Raw genomic sequence first — 17492 nt, forward strand, 5'->3', positions numbered from 1 at the left:
ACACATAAGTAAGCTTAGGGATAGGTTCCCCAAGCTCTGAATAGCTTATGGAGCACTGTTCAATCCATCATCCAGAAGTACAGCCAAACTGGTTACCTACAACAAATACAAATGGCTGTACACCTAAACTGACCGTCCAGAAAAGGTAGAGGCCAAGGGTCAGGTACATATGATAGCGTTTAGTCTGAAGACTAGTTAGGATGACAGCTTTTCCTTGTGATTAGAGGTTGCATTAACATTTTTCCAGAAAGGTAATAAAACTCCACTCTGAATGGACTGGGGTCAGCGTACCAAACCCACCGGGCGAGACTGGGGAGGGCGTACAAGACCCACCACATGAGACTGGGGCCGGTGTACCAGACCCCTGGATTATAGCAGCCCTGTCATTGAACAGGATCAGATTGACCATGCCGTTAGCTCTGTGCGCATCGCCACCTCTGCTTGTGACTCATTCATATAAATGCATTGTGGCTCAGCCAAAGTGTGCTCTCAATAAGGCTGTGTTCACACAATAAACTTGAATTGCAATTTGAAAGTTACTCCCCCCTGGATGCATATGCTTTTAGACCTAAAAACGTGCCTTCTGTAAGAAGCAACTTCTGTTCAGCCTATTTACCTGGCAAAACGCATCTTGCTACTAATCTTAACTGAACGTTTATATCTAAACACATGCACATGTGGGGAGGAGTAACTCAATGCAATTTGAAATGCGTTTCAATACCTAAAGGTGCCTGTACCTTTCTTTCCCACGCATCATAGGGAATAAGCTAATACATCTATATTTATAAAATATATCTGTGGCTGGTCCTTGAAATAGTTTTGGCTGACATTTACAGTATCTATTGTCTCATTGTGCAGGGCATAATTATGTTTCTAAATACCCAATAACTAGATTGTCCAACTACATGTAACTGGAGCCCTTTGCCCATCAACTTCAGAACTACTTTTGACTAAGTCTTTCCTGGTTTTGTTATAATCTAGAAGAATTTAATCAAAATGCAGCCAGATGTTACCCAGATTTACAATCAGAGTTATAAAAGAGTATAAAAATCATTTTGCAGCCTTTCCTGTTTTCTAGAAAAACCACATAGTATTTAAAGCCTCTCAGCAGATGAGGAGCTATGACAGGAAATGCGGTTTACAATGTGGGCAAGTGGCCAGACTAGTTTGCTTAATAAATCTATACAGTATATGAGCTCAAGAGTCAGGAGGCCAGGATCTAAGGAAAAGATAGAAACAGAGTCTCATAGTAAAACATGTTGTTGATTTCCTTATCATATATGCTTAAGGGCTGATCTTCTATTATGTCCAGGCATGGGATACATTTCCTATCCTGACAGTGATAGTAAGCTAAGGGTGTGCAAAGCAATCTCTAGTGATTCATTTAGATTTCAGAGATGTTCCATTGTCATGCGGTATCCATAGAAAAATTATACTGGTGTATACTACTGTATACCCCTCGCATCACCTGGAAAACATTCCTTTGGAATCTGTGAGAGGTACAGATAGTGGCCTATGACCACAACTGGCATTATACCAGCAACATGTGAACATGTGAAAAGTTTGTGATTGTCAGTGATGGTTGGTAAACTATAAATCATATTCTATTGAATATATTGATATTGGGGATGCATTTGGTAGCTGTTTTCTGATGAATCCGAGTAGCACAGTACCGATGCATCATAATAATACATAATATTGGGGATCTTTTTTTTCCACTGTCTATATCTAGTACAAAACCTAAATATATTCCAGTTACTAAAATAATCTGCCCCTCTCTGTCACTCTGTCCAAATGACAACATTAAAATCCTAAAATATTATGTTCATGTAAAAAAAAATTTATGTAAATTTATGTTGGAATCTTGTACCATTTTTTGGAAGCTGTTTATCACCAACACTGTGTTTTGTTATAGGTGTATCAAAAAGACGTTCAGGTGTAATATGTAGGAATGGAACTCTACCTCCAAGTATGTATTAATGTCTCTACCTTAAAAATGTCAAAATGTATCGCTGACCGCTGTTTCATTTAATGTCAGTATGCATGGGGCTTTGCTTTTTTTATCAGCTCTATAGATATTTGATTAAGCCTTAAGGTGCATGCCAAACCAGTGGTTCATGCTCCTACTCACTACAGTTGTGCATTTAAGAGAACCTGTCAGCAGAAATTGATGGGTAATTTATTATATGGAAGCACTGCCGGCACATAAATCGGGGGCCTGATGTTTCCGGCAGCCATGCTGTGCTGCTAAGCAATAGATTTGCACAAAACCCTGCAGGCTGTAGTGAGTGCCCACTCCACTCCAGGCCGCGCCCCCTTAACGTCTCCTCCACGGCAATCGAGCAAAAAGGGGTGCAGTTACAGGCAGTGGACAAGTAATTGCAATTATATTTTTTAAAATGGTGTATAAGACCTGATAAATGTCCCCCAAAGAGTTGAATACTGCTGTAATTGACATCATGAACTAGACTTCAGGAGAACCAGGTCCCTATGACCATCAGTTAAAGTGAAGGGGGTTTTCTGGGAAAGGGAAAGCATGCCTTCAGTGCTAAACTTCTTCCTCCATGACTTCTTACAACCATTTTAAGCTGGGTTCACATGTTGTTTTTAGTATATGCTAAGTGTATATGCCAGGAGAACTACCAACATATATTGAGCGAACCCATTGGCATATACAGGAAAACTGAGGGATTGTTGCTGCCTCCGTCTGACCAGTTTATGACATATACTGTGAACAAGATGGGATGGAAAGACGTAGCAAGCTACGTCTTTTCATCCTGCTCCCTCCTTCTGAGTGACATAATACACTCAGCGGAGTCAATAAAAGCATATAGAGAGTCAGGAATCCACCCAACGTGTCCTTCCAACATAGGGGAAAATAAACACCATGTGAATCCAGCTAAAAACTCAACTCACTTCACAGTTGATTTTCTGGATGATGCCCCCATACAGTTCAATAATAGAAACACGGCAGGCATTAAACTGTTTGCCAACAAACTGGTAGTGGTCTATTAGGTCATATTCCCTCTAAGGAGGAAAAGGTGAAACCAACTCTATTATACCATACTACTAACACAATATACCAAGGGTGATAATATCCAGATTAACTTGTCAAGTCAAAAATGTGTCTCTGAAGGAATAAAGTAATCCAACTGATTCATAGATACTCAGTGTGGCCCTGTATCTTTAAGGAAGCTGTCTCTATGGCAAATCATGTTGGAGATGCTGTAGTGTTATGTTTATAATAAGCAGTAATACCCTGCATCGTTCGCACACATTACTGCAGAAACTGTACATTATAATACAGTTTGTTCTGTTTGGGGAAGACTCCATAACAAAGGGTCATTCATTGTGATTTTTATTACTATCAATTAAACTGTATTACAATCACACAAAATCATGCAGCCTGTCATTATAGTATTAGTAGAGGCTGAACTGATGACTTATTATCTCTCAGATGTAACAGAATGTTCAAGCTATACCTGCCCCATGTACCAGACAGATAATGGTTCATACTCCTGTCCTCCAGGATATATCACAGATAAAGATGATTGTAAAGGTAAGTTCTGTCTATATGTAACTATAATCAGTGCCATGAAGCCCAACCTGTGATTGACAACTAATAACAGAAGCTTGCTTCCTCTTTGTTTTCCAGATATAGATGAGTGCCGTACTGCTAAAGATCTTTGTGGTGCTTTCACTCACTGCAGAAACACACCGGGCGGTTATTCCTGTACGTGTGATCCAGGTTATCACAAAGGAAATGAAACAGAATTCTGCCCGTCCGATTATAAAGAACAGAACGCCTGTACAGGTAAGGGATGTGCGGCAAAAGCAACAGGGCGTTGAGACAAATACAAAACATCTAAGAGTAAGCCAGTCTGAATTTTGCAGTCCTCAGCAAAGGAGAAGGTGGGAAAAAATTAGATGGCAAAAAAATGGTTTATCAGCTTCATCTAAGGTAAAAAAAAAAAAAAAATCAGACAATACATGGACTTCTCAGGACAGTACAGTGCTGTACATTTTTTAAGGATCTATTGGGAGTCATATATACTAAATTTTTTTTTCTTATTTTTGACAACTTTTTTTTTCAGTATTACGCCTAATATATCTTTATGTAAAAATAGGAGATACTATCAGTTTCTCCAAATGCAAAAGTGTATAAAAGTGTGAAATAATAGCAAAATTGGGAACCGGGGAAAAAGTGGAGGTTGTTAAAACAAACTTTATTTCTTTATTTAACCCCTAAGCGCACCAGGACGTTATAGTACAACCCTGTGGGAAGATACTTCCCGCACGGGGATCCTATACAACGCTCGCTTCTGGTACCGGCTCACGAACGCAGCCGGCACCAGAAGCATAGGCTGTCAGCTGTATATTACAGCATACACCGCGCTCTAACACCCGTGATCAGAGCCGGCTCCGAGTGGTAACCCCTTATCCTTACACGCCGTGGTCAAGCATGACCATGGCATGTAGGGGTCTTTCCCCTATGGATCGAATCCCCCGTGCCGGTTACCGGGGAATCCGATCCTCTTCTGGGCAGCCCCGAGGTCTGCCAAGTGCCCCGGGGCTGCCCGATATTCTTCACAGTCACACCCTGTCCGGGTCTGACTGTAAACTGTCAGAGTATCGCTGGTTCAAGTTTAAGTTTGAAATAGTTAAAAAAGTTAAAAACGGGGGTGATGTTAAAATGAAAAAGATTTTCTTCAAATTAGTTTTTATTCAGTAAAATTGAATAAAATACACAAAACCTCCACATATTTGGTATCGCTGTGTCCGTGACAATCTGCATAATAAAACAGAATAGTTGGACCCGCACAGTCAAACCCATAAAAAACAACTCCAAAAAATGCTTCAAAAAAGGATCATTTTTAATTAATTCCTTTTAAAAAAAATGCTGTAAAAAGTGATATAAAAAATGTTACACTCTCTAAAATTAGACCACTAAAAAGAACAACTCTTCTCTCAAAAAATAAGCCCTTAACCAGATTTGTCAGCCAAAAAATAAAAAAGTTATGCATATGAAAGATGGTGATGCTAAAATTACAAAAAAAAAAGTTTTATTCAGTATAAATGGGGTAAAAATAAAACAATCTATATAAATAAGGTCTTCTCATAGCCATGGCGACCCACAGAATAAAAATAATATACTATTTTTACAGTACGGTAAACGGCCCAAATAAAACCCCCAAAAAATCTTCCTAAAAATTAATGATTTTCATTTCCTCTACCAACAAAGAGTTAATAAAAACCTCACCAATTAGCTATAGATGCCCCAAAAATTACGTACCAGAAAAGTGCATCTCATGTGGCAAAAAAATAAGCACCTATAGTTCCATATTAAAAAAAAGAAAAGAAAATATAGCCTGTACAATTTGAAGAAGCAATTTGGATGCCTCCCTCCATTCTTTACCCGGCCGTGCGCCCATACAGCAGGTTACCACCACATATGGGGTATCACTGCACTCGGGAGAAATTGGGTATCAAACTTTGTGGAGCCTTTTTTCATTTAATCTATTGCAAATGTTTAATTTTCCACTCAAAATGAAGGTATTGTCAGAAAAATTTACAATTTGTAGACCGCACCTCCATTTTGTTTTATCCCCTATAAAAAAGGGTTAAAAAAAACTTCTTAAAAGTTCTTTTTCATACGTTGAGGGGTGTAGTTTACATAATGGGGGAATTTATGAGTATAGCTTTTATTTAGGCCTCTCACAGTCAATTAAAAGTTGAGTAGGTCCATCTAAATACAGGTTTTGGTGATTTTTCCAAATTTCTTTTTTTTTTTTTTAAATACCGTATATACTTGTGTATAAGCCGAGTTTTTCAGCACAAAAAATGTGCTGAAAAACGTCCCCTCGGCTTATACACAAGTCTATTACCAAAAAAAAATTACCCACTTAAAAAAATAAACTTAAATACTCACCCTCCGATGTCAGCACGGCTTCTTGATTCTGTCATGGACGCGGCCATGTTTTCTTCTAGCAGGCGCATACTATGATGTCAGCAGCGGCCGCGTCATAGTATGCGCCTGCTAGAAGAAAACATGGCCGCGTCCATTCCGGAAGAGAGAAGAGGAGCCGCGGAGAAGCGCTGACATCGGTAAGCCGCGCCGACATCGGGGAGCCGCGCTGACATCGGAGGGTGAGTATTTAAGTTTATTTTTTTAAGGGCAGTGGGGGCAGACTGGCTGTATACTACTAGGGGCTGCTGTATACTACTAGGGGCTGCTGTATACTACTAGGGGCTTTCTGTATACTACTAGGGGCTGCTGTATACTACATGGGGACTTTCTGTATACTACATGGGGGCTGCTGTATACTACATGGGGGCTGCTGTATACTTCCAGGGGTTGCTGTATACTACTAGGGGCTGCTGTATACTACTAGGGGCTTGCTGTATACTACATGGGGGCTGCTGTATACTACATGGGGGCTGCTGTATACTTCTAGGGGCTGCTGTATACTACTAGGGGCTTGCTGTATACTACTAGGGGCTTGCTGTATACTACTAGGGGCTTGCTGTATACTACATGGGGCTTGCTGTATACTACTGGGGGCTGCTGTATACTTCTAGGGGCTGCTGTATACTACTAGGAGCTGCTGTATACTACTAGGAGCTGCTGTATACTACTAGGGGCTTGCTGTATACTACATGGGGGCTGCTGTATACTACTGGGGGCTGCTGTATTCTTCTGGGGGCTGGCAGGCTGTATACTACTGGGGGCTGGCAGGCTGTATACTACTGGGGGCTGGCAGGCTGTATACTACTGGGGGCTGGCAGGCTGTATACTACTGGGGGGTTTGACCAATGCATTTCCCACCCTCGGCTTATACTCGAGTCAGTAGTTTTTCCCAGTTTTTGGTGGTAAAATTAGGGGTCTCGGCTTATACTCGGGTCGGCTTATACAGTATATACGGTACCTAAACACAAAAGATTTCATCCAAATATTCAAAAAGTAATTTGAAGTACAATGTGTCACGAGAAAACAATCTCAAAATCCCCTGGATATCTTATAGCGTTCCAAAGCTATAACCACTTAGAGTGACACAGGGCAGAATTGAAAAATGGGGCCGATTCCTAGAGGCCGAAATAGGCTGAGTCACGACGGGGTTAATACAATTGTGTTATGTGCACACTATTTATTATTTACCCCTTAAGGACCTAGCCATTTTGTAGCTTAAGGCTCAGCCCCATTTTTTGTATTATAACTTGCATCACTTTATATGGTTTTGAACACCGTTACTTATCAAAGCGATTCTGAGATTGTTTTTTCCTCACATGTTGTGCTTCATGTTAGTGGTAAATTTTAGCGGATTTTGCGTTTATTTACAAAAAAAAGAAAAAATGATACATTTTTTTGAAAAATGTTGCATTTTCGAAATCATTGCATTTTCAGGCAGATAGATTTACCACCTAAATAAGTTGCTGAATAACATTTCCCATTTGTCTACTTTACATTTTCATCATTTTTTTAAATGTCTGGATAATTTATTTTGATGTCACGCGGCTTACAAATCGAATAACAATTTTCTGTATTTTCAGAATTTACTATTTTGGGGATACTCTTTTGAATTAAATTTTAAATATTTAAATTTAAATATTAAAAACCTAAATAATCAACCCATTTTCAGATCTGCACCCCTCAAACTATCAGAAACAGTTTTTAGGAAGAGTGTTAACCCCTTGAGAGCTTCATAGTAATTACATCAAAATGGAGGTGAAATTTTGTCGGTTATACGTTCATTTACCCTAAAATTTACACATTTCAAAACATAAAAAGAGAAAGCCCATCTAAAAATTTGCAATTTCTCCCGAGTACAGAGACCCCCCACATGTGGCCGTTACTTGTTTTATGGGTGCACAGCGGCTTCCAGGATTTTAGTTTTCTCACTGGCCCCTTTTGTACACTATACAATTTTAGCTTTTCCGTTATTTGGGCCATGTGATGGCAATTTTTTTGCGGGATGAGATGCTTTTTCCAGTGTTACCATTTTGGGGTTGGTATCTCCTATTGTTCTAAATGTAGGAACTTTTCTTTGAGGGCAGGAGAAGAAAAGCATCAATTCTGTACTGGATTTTTTACTTCTTTTTTTTTTGGTGTTCACCGTATAGCCTAACAATCAAACTTTTATATGTTTTTCTAAATTTTCTCAAATAAAACCTAATGTGGGGAAAAATCTATTATTTGTGCCTCGCCGTCTATCATTTGTGGCCCAACATTTTTACTTTTTTGGCTATGGAGCTGGTTGATGGCTTGTTTTTTGTGGGACATGTACTTTGCAACAGTATCATTCTGGGGTACATATGTTTTTTTGATAACTTTTATTGCATTTTTTGTGGGATTAAAATCGGTAAAAATCATAATTTTTGAGAGGTTTTTAACAATTTTTTTTAAAAGCGTTCATCGTGTAGGTTCAATAATTATTTACTTTTATTCTACGGATTGTTACGGACGCGGTGATATTATATATGTGGGGTTTGTGTTATGATTTAGAGCTTTTTTAGCTTTTTTAGTTATATGTCACTTTATAGGTTATGGGGCTTATGGGCATTTTTATTGATTTACTACTTATTTTTTATTGAAAAACATTTTTTTAAAACTTTTTTACTATATCCACCATGGGACATGAGCAAGCAATCATCTGATCTAATACTCTGCAATACTGATATGCATGTGCATAGGCTGACACTGTGCCTTTAAGACGACGTCATAGAAGCCATCTTAATGGCACTGCCTCATCGGACCTCAGGGCTGCCATAGCAACGAACGGTGCCCCCCGAAGATGGCGCGTGGGTGAGGGGGGATCGTGGGGGAAAGACCCTCCCAAAGGCAATTTTAAAATGCCATAGTCGCGCTGACCGTAGCATTTAATGGGTTCACTGCCTGCGATCAGAGCCCACTTTTGAGTTGTGACCAGACACTTAGTCTCTTTTGTGTAGGTTGCAGGCTAAGTGGGAGTATGTCCTCTTAGTCTGAATAGTTCTACATATGCCATATGAGCATATCTTTATGACCCTATTTACCTCAGTAATAGTCAGGTCTAGGGTACTTGACAAACTACCACCACTGTCAGGCACATATGTTGCTATGTTCTTGTAGGGAAAATTACCGTATATACTCGTGTATAAGCCAAGTTTTTCAGCACAAAAACTGTGCTGAAAAACGTCCCATCGGCTTATACACGAGTCACAACGAGTTAAAAAATACTTAAAAAATAATAAACTTATATACTTACCCTCTGGTGGCCCCGATCTGCAGCGCTGCTCCCCCGATGTCCTCTTCTGGCTCCCCCGATGTCCTCTTCTGGAGCGCTGCTCCCCCGATGTCCTCTTCTGCAGCGCTGCTCCCCCAATGTCCTCTTCTGGCTTCCCGGCGCCTCTTCTGCCTTCTGTACATCGCGCTGGGCGCCTCCATTGCTGTCTCCCGGGCGCGATGTACAGAGGCCGGGCGCGGAAGCCAGAAGAGGACTGGCGCGGACATCGGGGGAGCAGCACTGCAGATCGGGGCCACCGGAGGGTGAGTATATAAGTTTTTTTTTTTTTTAATGCTGGGCTGGGCTGTATACTACTGGGGGCAGGCTGGGCTGTGCTGTATGCTACTGGGGGCAAGCTGGGCTGTGCTGTATACAACTGGGGGCAAGCTGGGCAGTGCTGTATACAACTGGGGGCAAGCTGGGCAGTGCTGTATACTACTTGGGGCAAGCTGGGCAGTGCTGTATACTACTGGGGGCAAGCTTGGCAGTGCTGTATACTACTGGGGGCAAGCTGGGCAGTGCTGTATACTACTGGGGGCAGGCTGGGCAGTGCTGTATACTACTGGGGGCAGGCTGGGCAGTGCTGTATGCTACTGGGGGCAAGCTGGGCTGTGCTGTATGCTACTGGGGGCAAGCTGGGCTGTGCTGTATACCACTGGGGGCAAGCTGGGCAGTGCTGTATACTACTGGGGGCAAGCTGGGCAGTGCTGTATACTACTGGGGGCAAGCTGGGCAGTGCTGTATACTACTGGGGGCAGGCTGCGCAGTGCTGTATACTACTGGGGGCAGGCTGGGCAGTGCTGTATACTACTGGGGGCAAGCTGGGCTGTTTTGTATGCTACTGGGGGCAAGCTGGGCTGTGCTGTATACAACTGGGGGCAAGCTGGGCTGTGCTGTATGCTACTGGGGGCAAGCTGGGCTGTGCTGTATACAACTGGGGGCAAGCTGGGCTGTGCTGTATACAACTGGGGGCAAGCTGGGCAGTGCTTTATACTACTGGGGGCAAGCTGGGCAGTGCTGTATACTACTGGGGGCAAGCTGGGCAGTGCTGTATACTACTGGGGGCAAGCTTGGCAGTGCTGTATACTACTGGGGGCAAGCTGGGCAGTGCTGTATACTACTGGGGGCAGGCTGGGCAGTGCTGTATACTACTGGGGGCAGGCTGGGAAGTGCTGTATACTACTGGGGGCAAGCTGGGCAGTGCTGTATACTACTGGGGGCAAGCTGGGCAGTGCTGTATACTACTGGGGGCAAGCTGGGCAGTGCTGTATACTACTGGGGGCAGGCTGGGGTGGCTGTATACTACTGGGGGCAGGCTGTATACTATAGGGGGGTGGCTGGCTATATACTGGGGGGGGGGGTCTGTGACCAATCCATTTCCCACCCTCGGCTTATACTCGAGTCAATAGGTTTTCCCAGGTTTTGGTGGTAAAATTAGGGGTCTCGGCTTATACTCGTTTCAGCTTATACTCGAGTATATACGGTATCTAATTTAATTATTTTACACAAGTATAAGGCAGAAATGATACTTTGACAAGATATTATGAAAATGAGTATTTTACTAAAAGTATTACAAATGTAGAAAGGGGAAGCTGTGCTGAGATGATCAGCTATTCGGCTCTTTATTGTCTGCCTGACACAAACAACTTGTTACTGCAACTGTATGATGGCAACATGCAGGGCTATAATATCAGAACCGGCTACTCGCGAGTCACCATCAGCTAATCAGCCCTTCAACTGGAATGCGACTCGTTATGTATACCAGGCCACGTATATCAGTACCAGGATATTGTGGCAGAGACCACAGATGATGCGCTTGCCACTCATGTCTTTCTGTTCTGTCATCAGCCAGTCTGGTGCTCATACAGGGTGCCGACTTGCTAAGCAGTGGTAGGTGGAGGACGGCGTAGTTACACATGCCCGTACTATCCCAACACTTCCAAGTCTGTAGAGACGACCGAGGCAAAAATTTCACTGCAGAAGAAGATGGTGAGAGAGGCCTAAGTATAGGGTATATTGTCCTGACACTGTTTCACCAAGAGACTCTGCATCTTCTGAGTGGCCGTCTTATTCCTGTCTGAATGATTGCAAGGTCAGTCATCCAATTAGATGTAAGGACTTTTGAAATCATGTTACAAAATTAATCAGAAGGACCTTTCTGTAAATGATTGATCACTGGTTTACAGTGAACGTAAATCATGTACCGATATACTGTACATACTATAAATTTACTCAGGTGAGTCATGTGATAAGGCCTCATTTAACCATAAATAGCATAAATTAATTTATTTTGAGCAAGTCTTTTAAAAGATAACATTAAATGTTCTTCAGGTTAAAAAAAAGTGTTTAGAGGGGTAAAAGCGGCAAAAACCTCATCAGGGAAACAGAGGAGACAATAGGGCACAATCTGATATTAGGGCGCTTTATTTTAAGGGATGGAAACATTTAAAAAAAAAACATTTTTCTTTTAAGAAATACTTAATTATTTTACAATTTCTAAAGGAAACAGCCAAAGTTAAAGAAGTCATTTAAAGGAAACCTACCACTTGAAGTGCCAGGTTTCTGATGGAAATACCGGGCACCAGCTCAGGGTGAGCTGGTGCCGGAGCTTATTTTCGTTAGTGTTTTAAACCACGGTATCGCGGTTTAAAACACTTTTTAAACTTTATAGCCGGCGCAGGCAGGTACGCGCTCGGCGCTTACCGTGCGCGCGGCTACATAGGAAGTGAAGGAGAGCCACGCGCATGGTAAGCGCCGAGCGCGTACCTCCCTGCGCCGGCTATACAGTTTAAAAAGTGTTTTAAACCGCGATACCGCGGTTTAAAACACTAACTAAAATAAGCTCCGGCACCAGCTCACCCTCAGCTGGTGCCCGGTATTTCCATCAGAAACCTGCCGCTACAAGTGGTAGGTTTCCTTTAAACCTTTTGGTTTGAGAGGTATAAATCCATTGGCTCTCAGACCTCAGTAGCCAGTTGTCCAAGTCAACTCCTCTTGTGATCGGTAACCAGAGCCCCGTGTCTTGCATGGTTTTAATAAAATACACCAGGTTCTGGTTGCAGATCGCATGCATTTCCATTCCGGTATGCTAGCTAGCAGTACATGTGACCGCACCCTTATATCCATTTTGATATTTTCAATTGCCCGTTCCATTAGGTCCTTGTGATATTGTTTGAAATGTTCGGCCAGTGGTGTTAGTTGTAAGTCTTTTTTTTTTAGCCTATTCCTCAATTTTTTTGTAATTCTTTATGCTCAAGATATGCTCTTTAATATTTGTCCTGAATTCTCTTAAAGTTTTAGCAACATCTTGCAAATTTCATGTGTACTGCAGAACATAAATCACTCTACTTGTGGTACAGATAATGGGGCACATTTACTAAGAGAGGAATTGTTTAATAGTAAATAGTACAAATGGCTGTATAAATTTGGTATCACTGTGATCACACTGAACCAAAAAATAAAGTAGAGGTGTTATTTGGAGCGCACAGTCAAAGTCGTAAAAACTGAGCCCACAAGAACGTGACGCACATGCTTTTTTTTTTTTTTTTTCAATTTTTCCACATTTGGAATTTTTTCCCAGCTTCCCAGTACACGGCATGTTAACATAAATAACATTACAGGAAAGTAAAATTTGTTACGCACAAAATAAGCCCTCACACAGCTCTGTATACATTAAAATAAAAAAGTTATGGATTTTTGAAGGTGGAAAGTGAGAAATGAGCAAAAAAAAACCTGCGTCCTTAAGGGGTTAAGCTGTAGCTGGGGGGAGGCGAGGTATATGAGTGGCTTGATGAACAGGTCAGTATCTGGCCAGTGAATCTTCCTTATACCTGTATATTCATCACAGCTAGCATTTGCAACTATTCCAGGGCTTCAGGGCACAGAAGCCCTGGTGAATACACCACATTGTCTCATGCAAGAGAACTTGCCATTTTAGTGCTTTCATCACTGCTGCACTTTTTACAAAACATGAGTCATTTTTACAAGATTATAATATTTTTCCACAGATATAGATGAATGCAGTGATAACCCGCGTCGCTGTGGATCTAACCTTATCTGCAAGAACACACCGGGTGCATATAAATGTGAATGTGATAAAGGTTACCAAAACATCACCAACACTTGTGTAGGTAAGTGCAATGTAATATTTCTATTTGTTTAGTTTGACTACATTCACATTAAAGCAAGGGTATGTACAATTTTCTTGCACTTGAGTAATAGACCAGAATGCTTTGTGACACATTATTCAAGGTTTTTAGAAATACCTGTATATACTCGAGTATAAGCCGACCCAAGTATAAGCTGAGACCCCTAATTTTACCACAAAAACCTGGTAAAACCTATTTTTTTTTTACTCGAGTATAAGCCGAGTTTGGGATTTCAGCACATTTTTTGTGTTGAAAAACTAGGCTTATATTCGAGTATATATGGCAGTGATGGCGAACCTTTTAGAGACAGAGTGCCCAAACTGCAACCCAAAACCTAATTACTTATCGCAAAGTGCCAGTACGGCAATTTAACCAGAAAACTGACGATTTAGTTTAGAATCAATTTACACAGGACTGTCTGAGCTCGGATTCCAGCAGTCCTATACACACTGAAACGCCACTTTTACACCATTTTATATCACATAAAAGAGTAATAAAAAGTTATCAAAAGGTCACGCAGTCCTCAAAATGGTAGCAATGAAAACAACGGCTCATTAAGCAAAAAGACCACACCTCCCCAGCTCCGTGCACTAAAGTTATTAGCGTCACAAGATGGCGAAACTATTTTCTTTTTTGTACACTGTTTTAATTATAGAAAAAGTATTAAAACACAATAAAACCTACAAGTCTGGTATCACTGCGATAGGACCGAACCAAAGAATAAAGGAGACAAATGATTTGGAGCGCACAGCAAAAGTATTAATATCCAGCTTCCCGGTACACGGAATAATAAATGAGAAGTAAAATATGCTACGCAAAAAATAAGCCCTCACACAGGTATAAATATATAAAGGCACATATAAATTTATAATATAATATGCATATACATAAATAAAAATACATATGTTACTTACTCTTGCTCAGGTGTCTGTTGTTCCAGGGGGGGGGTGCAGCATGGAATTCAAGCAACAGAACATACGCAAAAAAGTTTAAACCTGAATGCAATCCTTCAAAAACATGAGACCTCAATGGGAAGGCACTTAACGCAAAATCAGCTAAAATAGAACAGGACCTGAGATTACAGCCAAGCAAACACAGCACTAGGAAAAAACGTCTACACAACATAGAGAACAAAAATATCTGCAAATACAGGTACAAGAAAATGTACCCCAAAAAGCGTATGTGTGTAAGGTGCGTAAGTTACCTTATATACTCGAGTAAAAGCCGAGTTTTTCAGCACAATTTATGTGCTGAAAAAGCCCCACTCAACTTATACACGAGTACTCACTAAAAAAAGTACTCACTTGCAGAGGTGCGTCCATGCTCTCTGCCCATATACACGCACACGTTGTGACATCATCAGGTGGCGACATGCTGCGTCACTGAATGTGCACGTGGGAAGAGAGCATAGACTTACCTCTCCCCGCACAGCCAGGAAGCCGGATGCCGAGCTGAGGTGAGCCGGAGGAGGAGAGGACACCGGGGGTGATCGCTGGAGGTGAGTGACAAGTTTGTTATTTTATAAGGGGTGCTACTGGACACTATTTAAGGGGACACTGCTGACATTTCGTTCTTTAAGAGGGGCTCTGCTGGACTTTTCTTTAAAAGGGGGCACTGACCCCAACGACACACTGAGGCAATGGGGGATAAGCTAAGAGCAAGGACAACAGAATCCTTTGAAGGGCAGCAGGAAACAAAAGCGTTACAGGTATCCATAAGACATGCCCCAACCAGGGACATCGGATTTCACAAACTGTGCACTGATGGGTTTATAAATGTATATTCTTGTGTACACGAAAGTTTAAATGAAACATAATCAGCTCAATGTATGTTTGTTTGAAAGTGGTCTGCGAGCCATACTGGTGTTTGTATTTTTCTTGAAAACTGCAAAAGAAAAAGGGAAAAAAGGGGCACTGCTGGAAAAAAAAAGGGGCACTGCCGGACATTTCTTCAAAAGGGGAGCACTGCTGGACATTTCTTTAAAGGGGAGCACTGCTGGACATTTCTTTAAAGGGGAGCACTGCTGGACATTTCTTTAAAGGGGAGCACTGCTGGACATTTCTTTAAAGGGGAGCACTGCTGGACATTTCTTTAAAGGGGAGCACTGCTGGAAATTTCTTTAAAGGGGAGCACTGCTGGACATTTCTTTAAACAGGGCAATGCTTGACTTTTTTATTTTAAAGGGACACAGCTGGACTTATTTTTGGAAAGGGGGCTCTTCTGGACATTTCTTTTTAAAGGGGGGCTCTGCTGCACATTTTATTGATAAGACAAGGGTACTGAACATTTTATCAAAGAGTAATTGCTGCATTTTACGCCCTAGGCTTATACTCGAGTCAATAAGTTTTTTGTGGCAAAAATAGGTACGTTGGCTTATACTCGAGTATATAAGGTATATATTCTAGATGGAAACTAAGCCAATTATTAGAAGGTGCAAATTTAACTTTAAAATTAAAATAAACTGCACCAGCGTTATCATTCAAAAACAGGCACTTTGATAAACCTGTCCATTTAACTTTGCACTGCAGAACTTTTAGATTATTTTAGTGCACCAGAGCATCCTATACAGAGCATGTGCCATATACAAGGCTATTTAAGTCTGGAGTCCTGTTGTAATAATTATTGATGAATGTCTCTAGTAATGTTCGTTAAAAAAAAAAAAAAATGTACAGGATGAACCATTTCAGCCTAAAAAAACCCTTTCTACTGTAATCAAGCATGCGTGGGGGATTCCTCTATTGTGAATTGTCAAATATTGCTCAGTCTATTCCAGAGGTCGCATTAATGCCTCACCATGCGTCAGACGCGTGATGAGGCGCCATTACCCCCCAAAATAATTGCCATGCGTAAAGTTACGCTTGGCAATTATTCCGTGTAGCGTGCAGGCTGAGCGGTTCAGCGCGCGCTGCAAAAGAGGGAAATGTCACTAGCGCGAACACAGCGCCGGGCCGCTCAGCGGGGCACATGACTAAGGGGCGTGCCGGAGAGACCCGGAGTGAGAGCACCGGCCCCAGGGGAGACATGTGGACAGGGGGGCTGCTGCTCCCCGTCCTGCTCCTTCTCTACCTGCCCACAGCTGCCAGCGTTTGGGTGATCCCGACGGGATATAAGAGTAAGGCCGGGTGAGTGTAGTGTTGTGTGTGCTGTGTAGTGTAGTGTGAGTGTAGTGTAGTGTTGTGTGTGCTGTGTGAGTGTAGTGTTGTGTGTGCTGTGTGAGTGTAGTGTAGTGTGATGTGTGAGTGTAGTGTAGTGTGCTGTGTGAGTATAGTGTAGTGTTGTGCGTGCTGTGCGAGTGTAGTGTAGTGTGCTGTGTGAGTGTAGTGTTGTGCGTGCTGTGCGAGTGTAGTGTAGTGTTGTGCGTGCTGTGCGAGTGTAGTGTAGTGTTGTGCGTGCTGTGTAGTGTTGTGTGTGTGCTGTGTAGTGTTGTGTGTGTGCTGTGTGAGTGTAGCGTTGTGTGTGTGCTGTGTGTGCTGTGTGAGTGTAGTGTTGTGTGTGCTGTGTGAGTGTAGTGTAGTGTGTGCTGTGTGAGTATAGTGTAGTGTTGTGTGTGCTGTGTGAGTGTAGTGTTGTGTGTGTGCTGTGTGTGTGCTGTGTAGTGTTGTGTGTGTGCTGTGTGAGTGTAGTGTTGTGTGTGCTGTGTGAGTGTAGTGTGTGCTGTGTGAGTGTAGTGTTGTGTGTGCTGTGTGAGTGTAGTGTTGTGTGTGTGCTGTGCGAGTGTAGTGTGTGCTGTGTGAGTATAGTGTAGTGTTGTGTGTGCTGTGTGAGTGTAGTGTTGTGTGTGTGCTGTGTAGTGTTGTGTGTGTGCTGTGTGAATGTAGTGTGTGCTGTGTGAGTGTAGTGTAGTGTGCTGTGTGAGTGTAGTGTAGTGTGCTATGTGAGTGTAGTGTAGTGCGTGCTGTGTGAGTGTAGTGTAGTGCGTGCTGTGTGAGTGTAGTGTTGTGTGTGCTGTGTGAGTGTAGTGTTGTGTGTGCTGTGTGAGTGTAGTGTGCTGTGTGAGTGTAGTGTAGTGCGTGCTGTGTGAGTGTAGTGTTGTGTGTGCTGTGTGAGTGTAGTGTAGTGTGTGAGTGTAGTGTTGTGTGTGCTG

The 17492-nt window shown here is 42.1% G+C and overlaps 1 protein-coding gene and 1 long non-coding RNA gene across 8 annotated transcripts in view; one reads left to right on the plus strand and one right to left on the minus strand.

Moving 5' to 3' along the window:
* The window catches only part of LOC140127925 (uncharacterized), a 282936-nt gene that overhangs the window by 222432 nt on the left and 43012 nt on the right, over positions 1-17492 (minus strand). The gene's annotated exons all lie outside the window — the stretch shown is intronic.
* The window catches only part of LOC140127923 (adhesion G protein-coupled receptor E5-like), a 102908-nt gene that overhangs the window by 35164 nt on the left and 50252 nt on the right, over positions 1-17492 (plus strand). For both annotated transcript variants that reach the window (XM_072149141.1, XM_072149142.1), the window contains exons 3-6: positions 1916-1969; positions 3458-3559; positions 3656-3814; positions 13268-13390. In XM_072149141.1, coding sequence (XP_072005242.1) covers positions 1916-1969; positions 3458-3559; positions 3656-3814; positions 13268-13390 — 438 coding nt within the window. The remainder of the gene's footprint in view (positions 1-1915; positions 1970-3457; positions 3560-3655; positions 3815-13267; positions 13391-17492) is intronic.

The sequence above is a fragment of the Engystomops pustulosus genome, chromosome 4, assembly GCF_040894005.1.
Source record: "Engystomops pustulosus chromosome 4, aEngPut4.maternal, whole genome shotgun sequence".
NCBI lineage: Eukaryota > Metazoa > Chordata > Amphibia > Anura > Leptodactylidae > Engystomops > Engystomops pustulosus.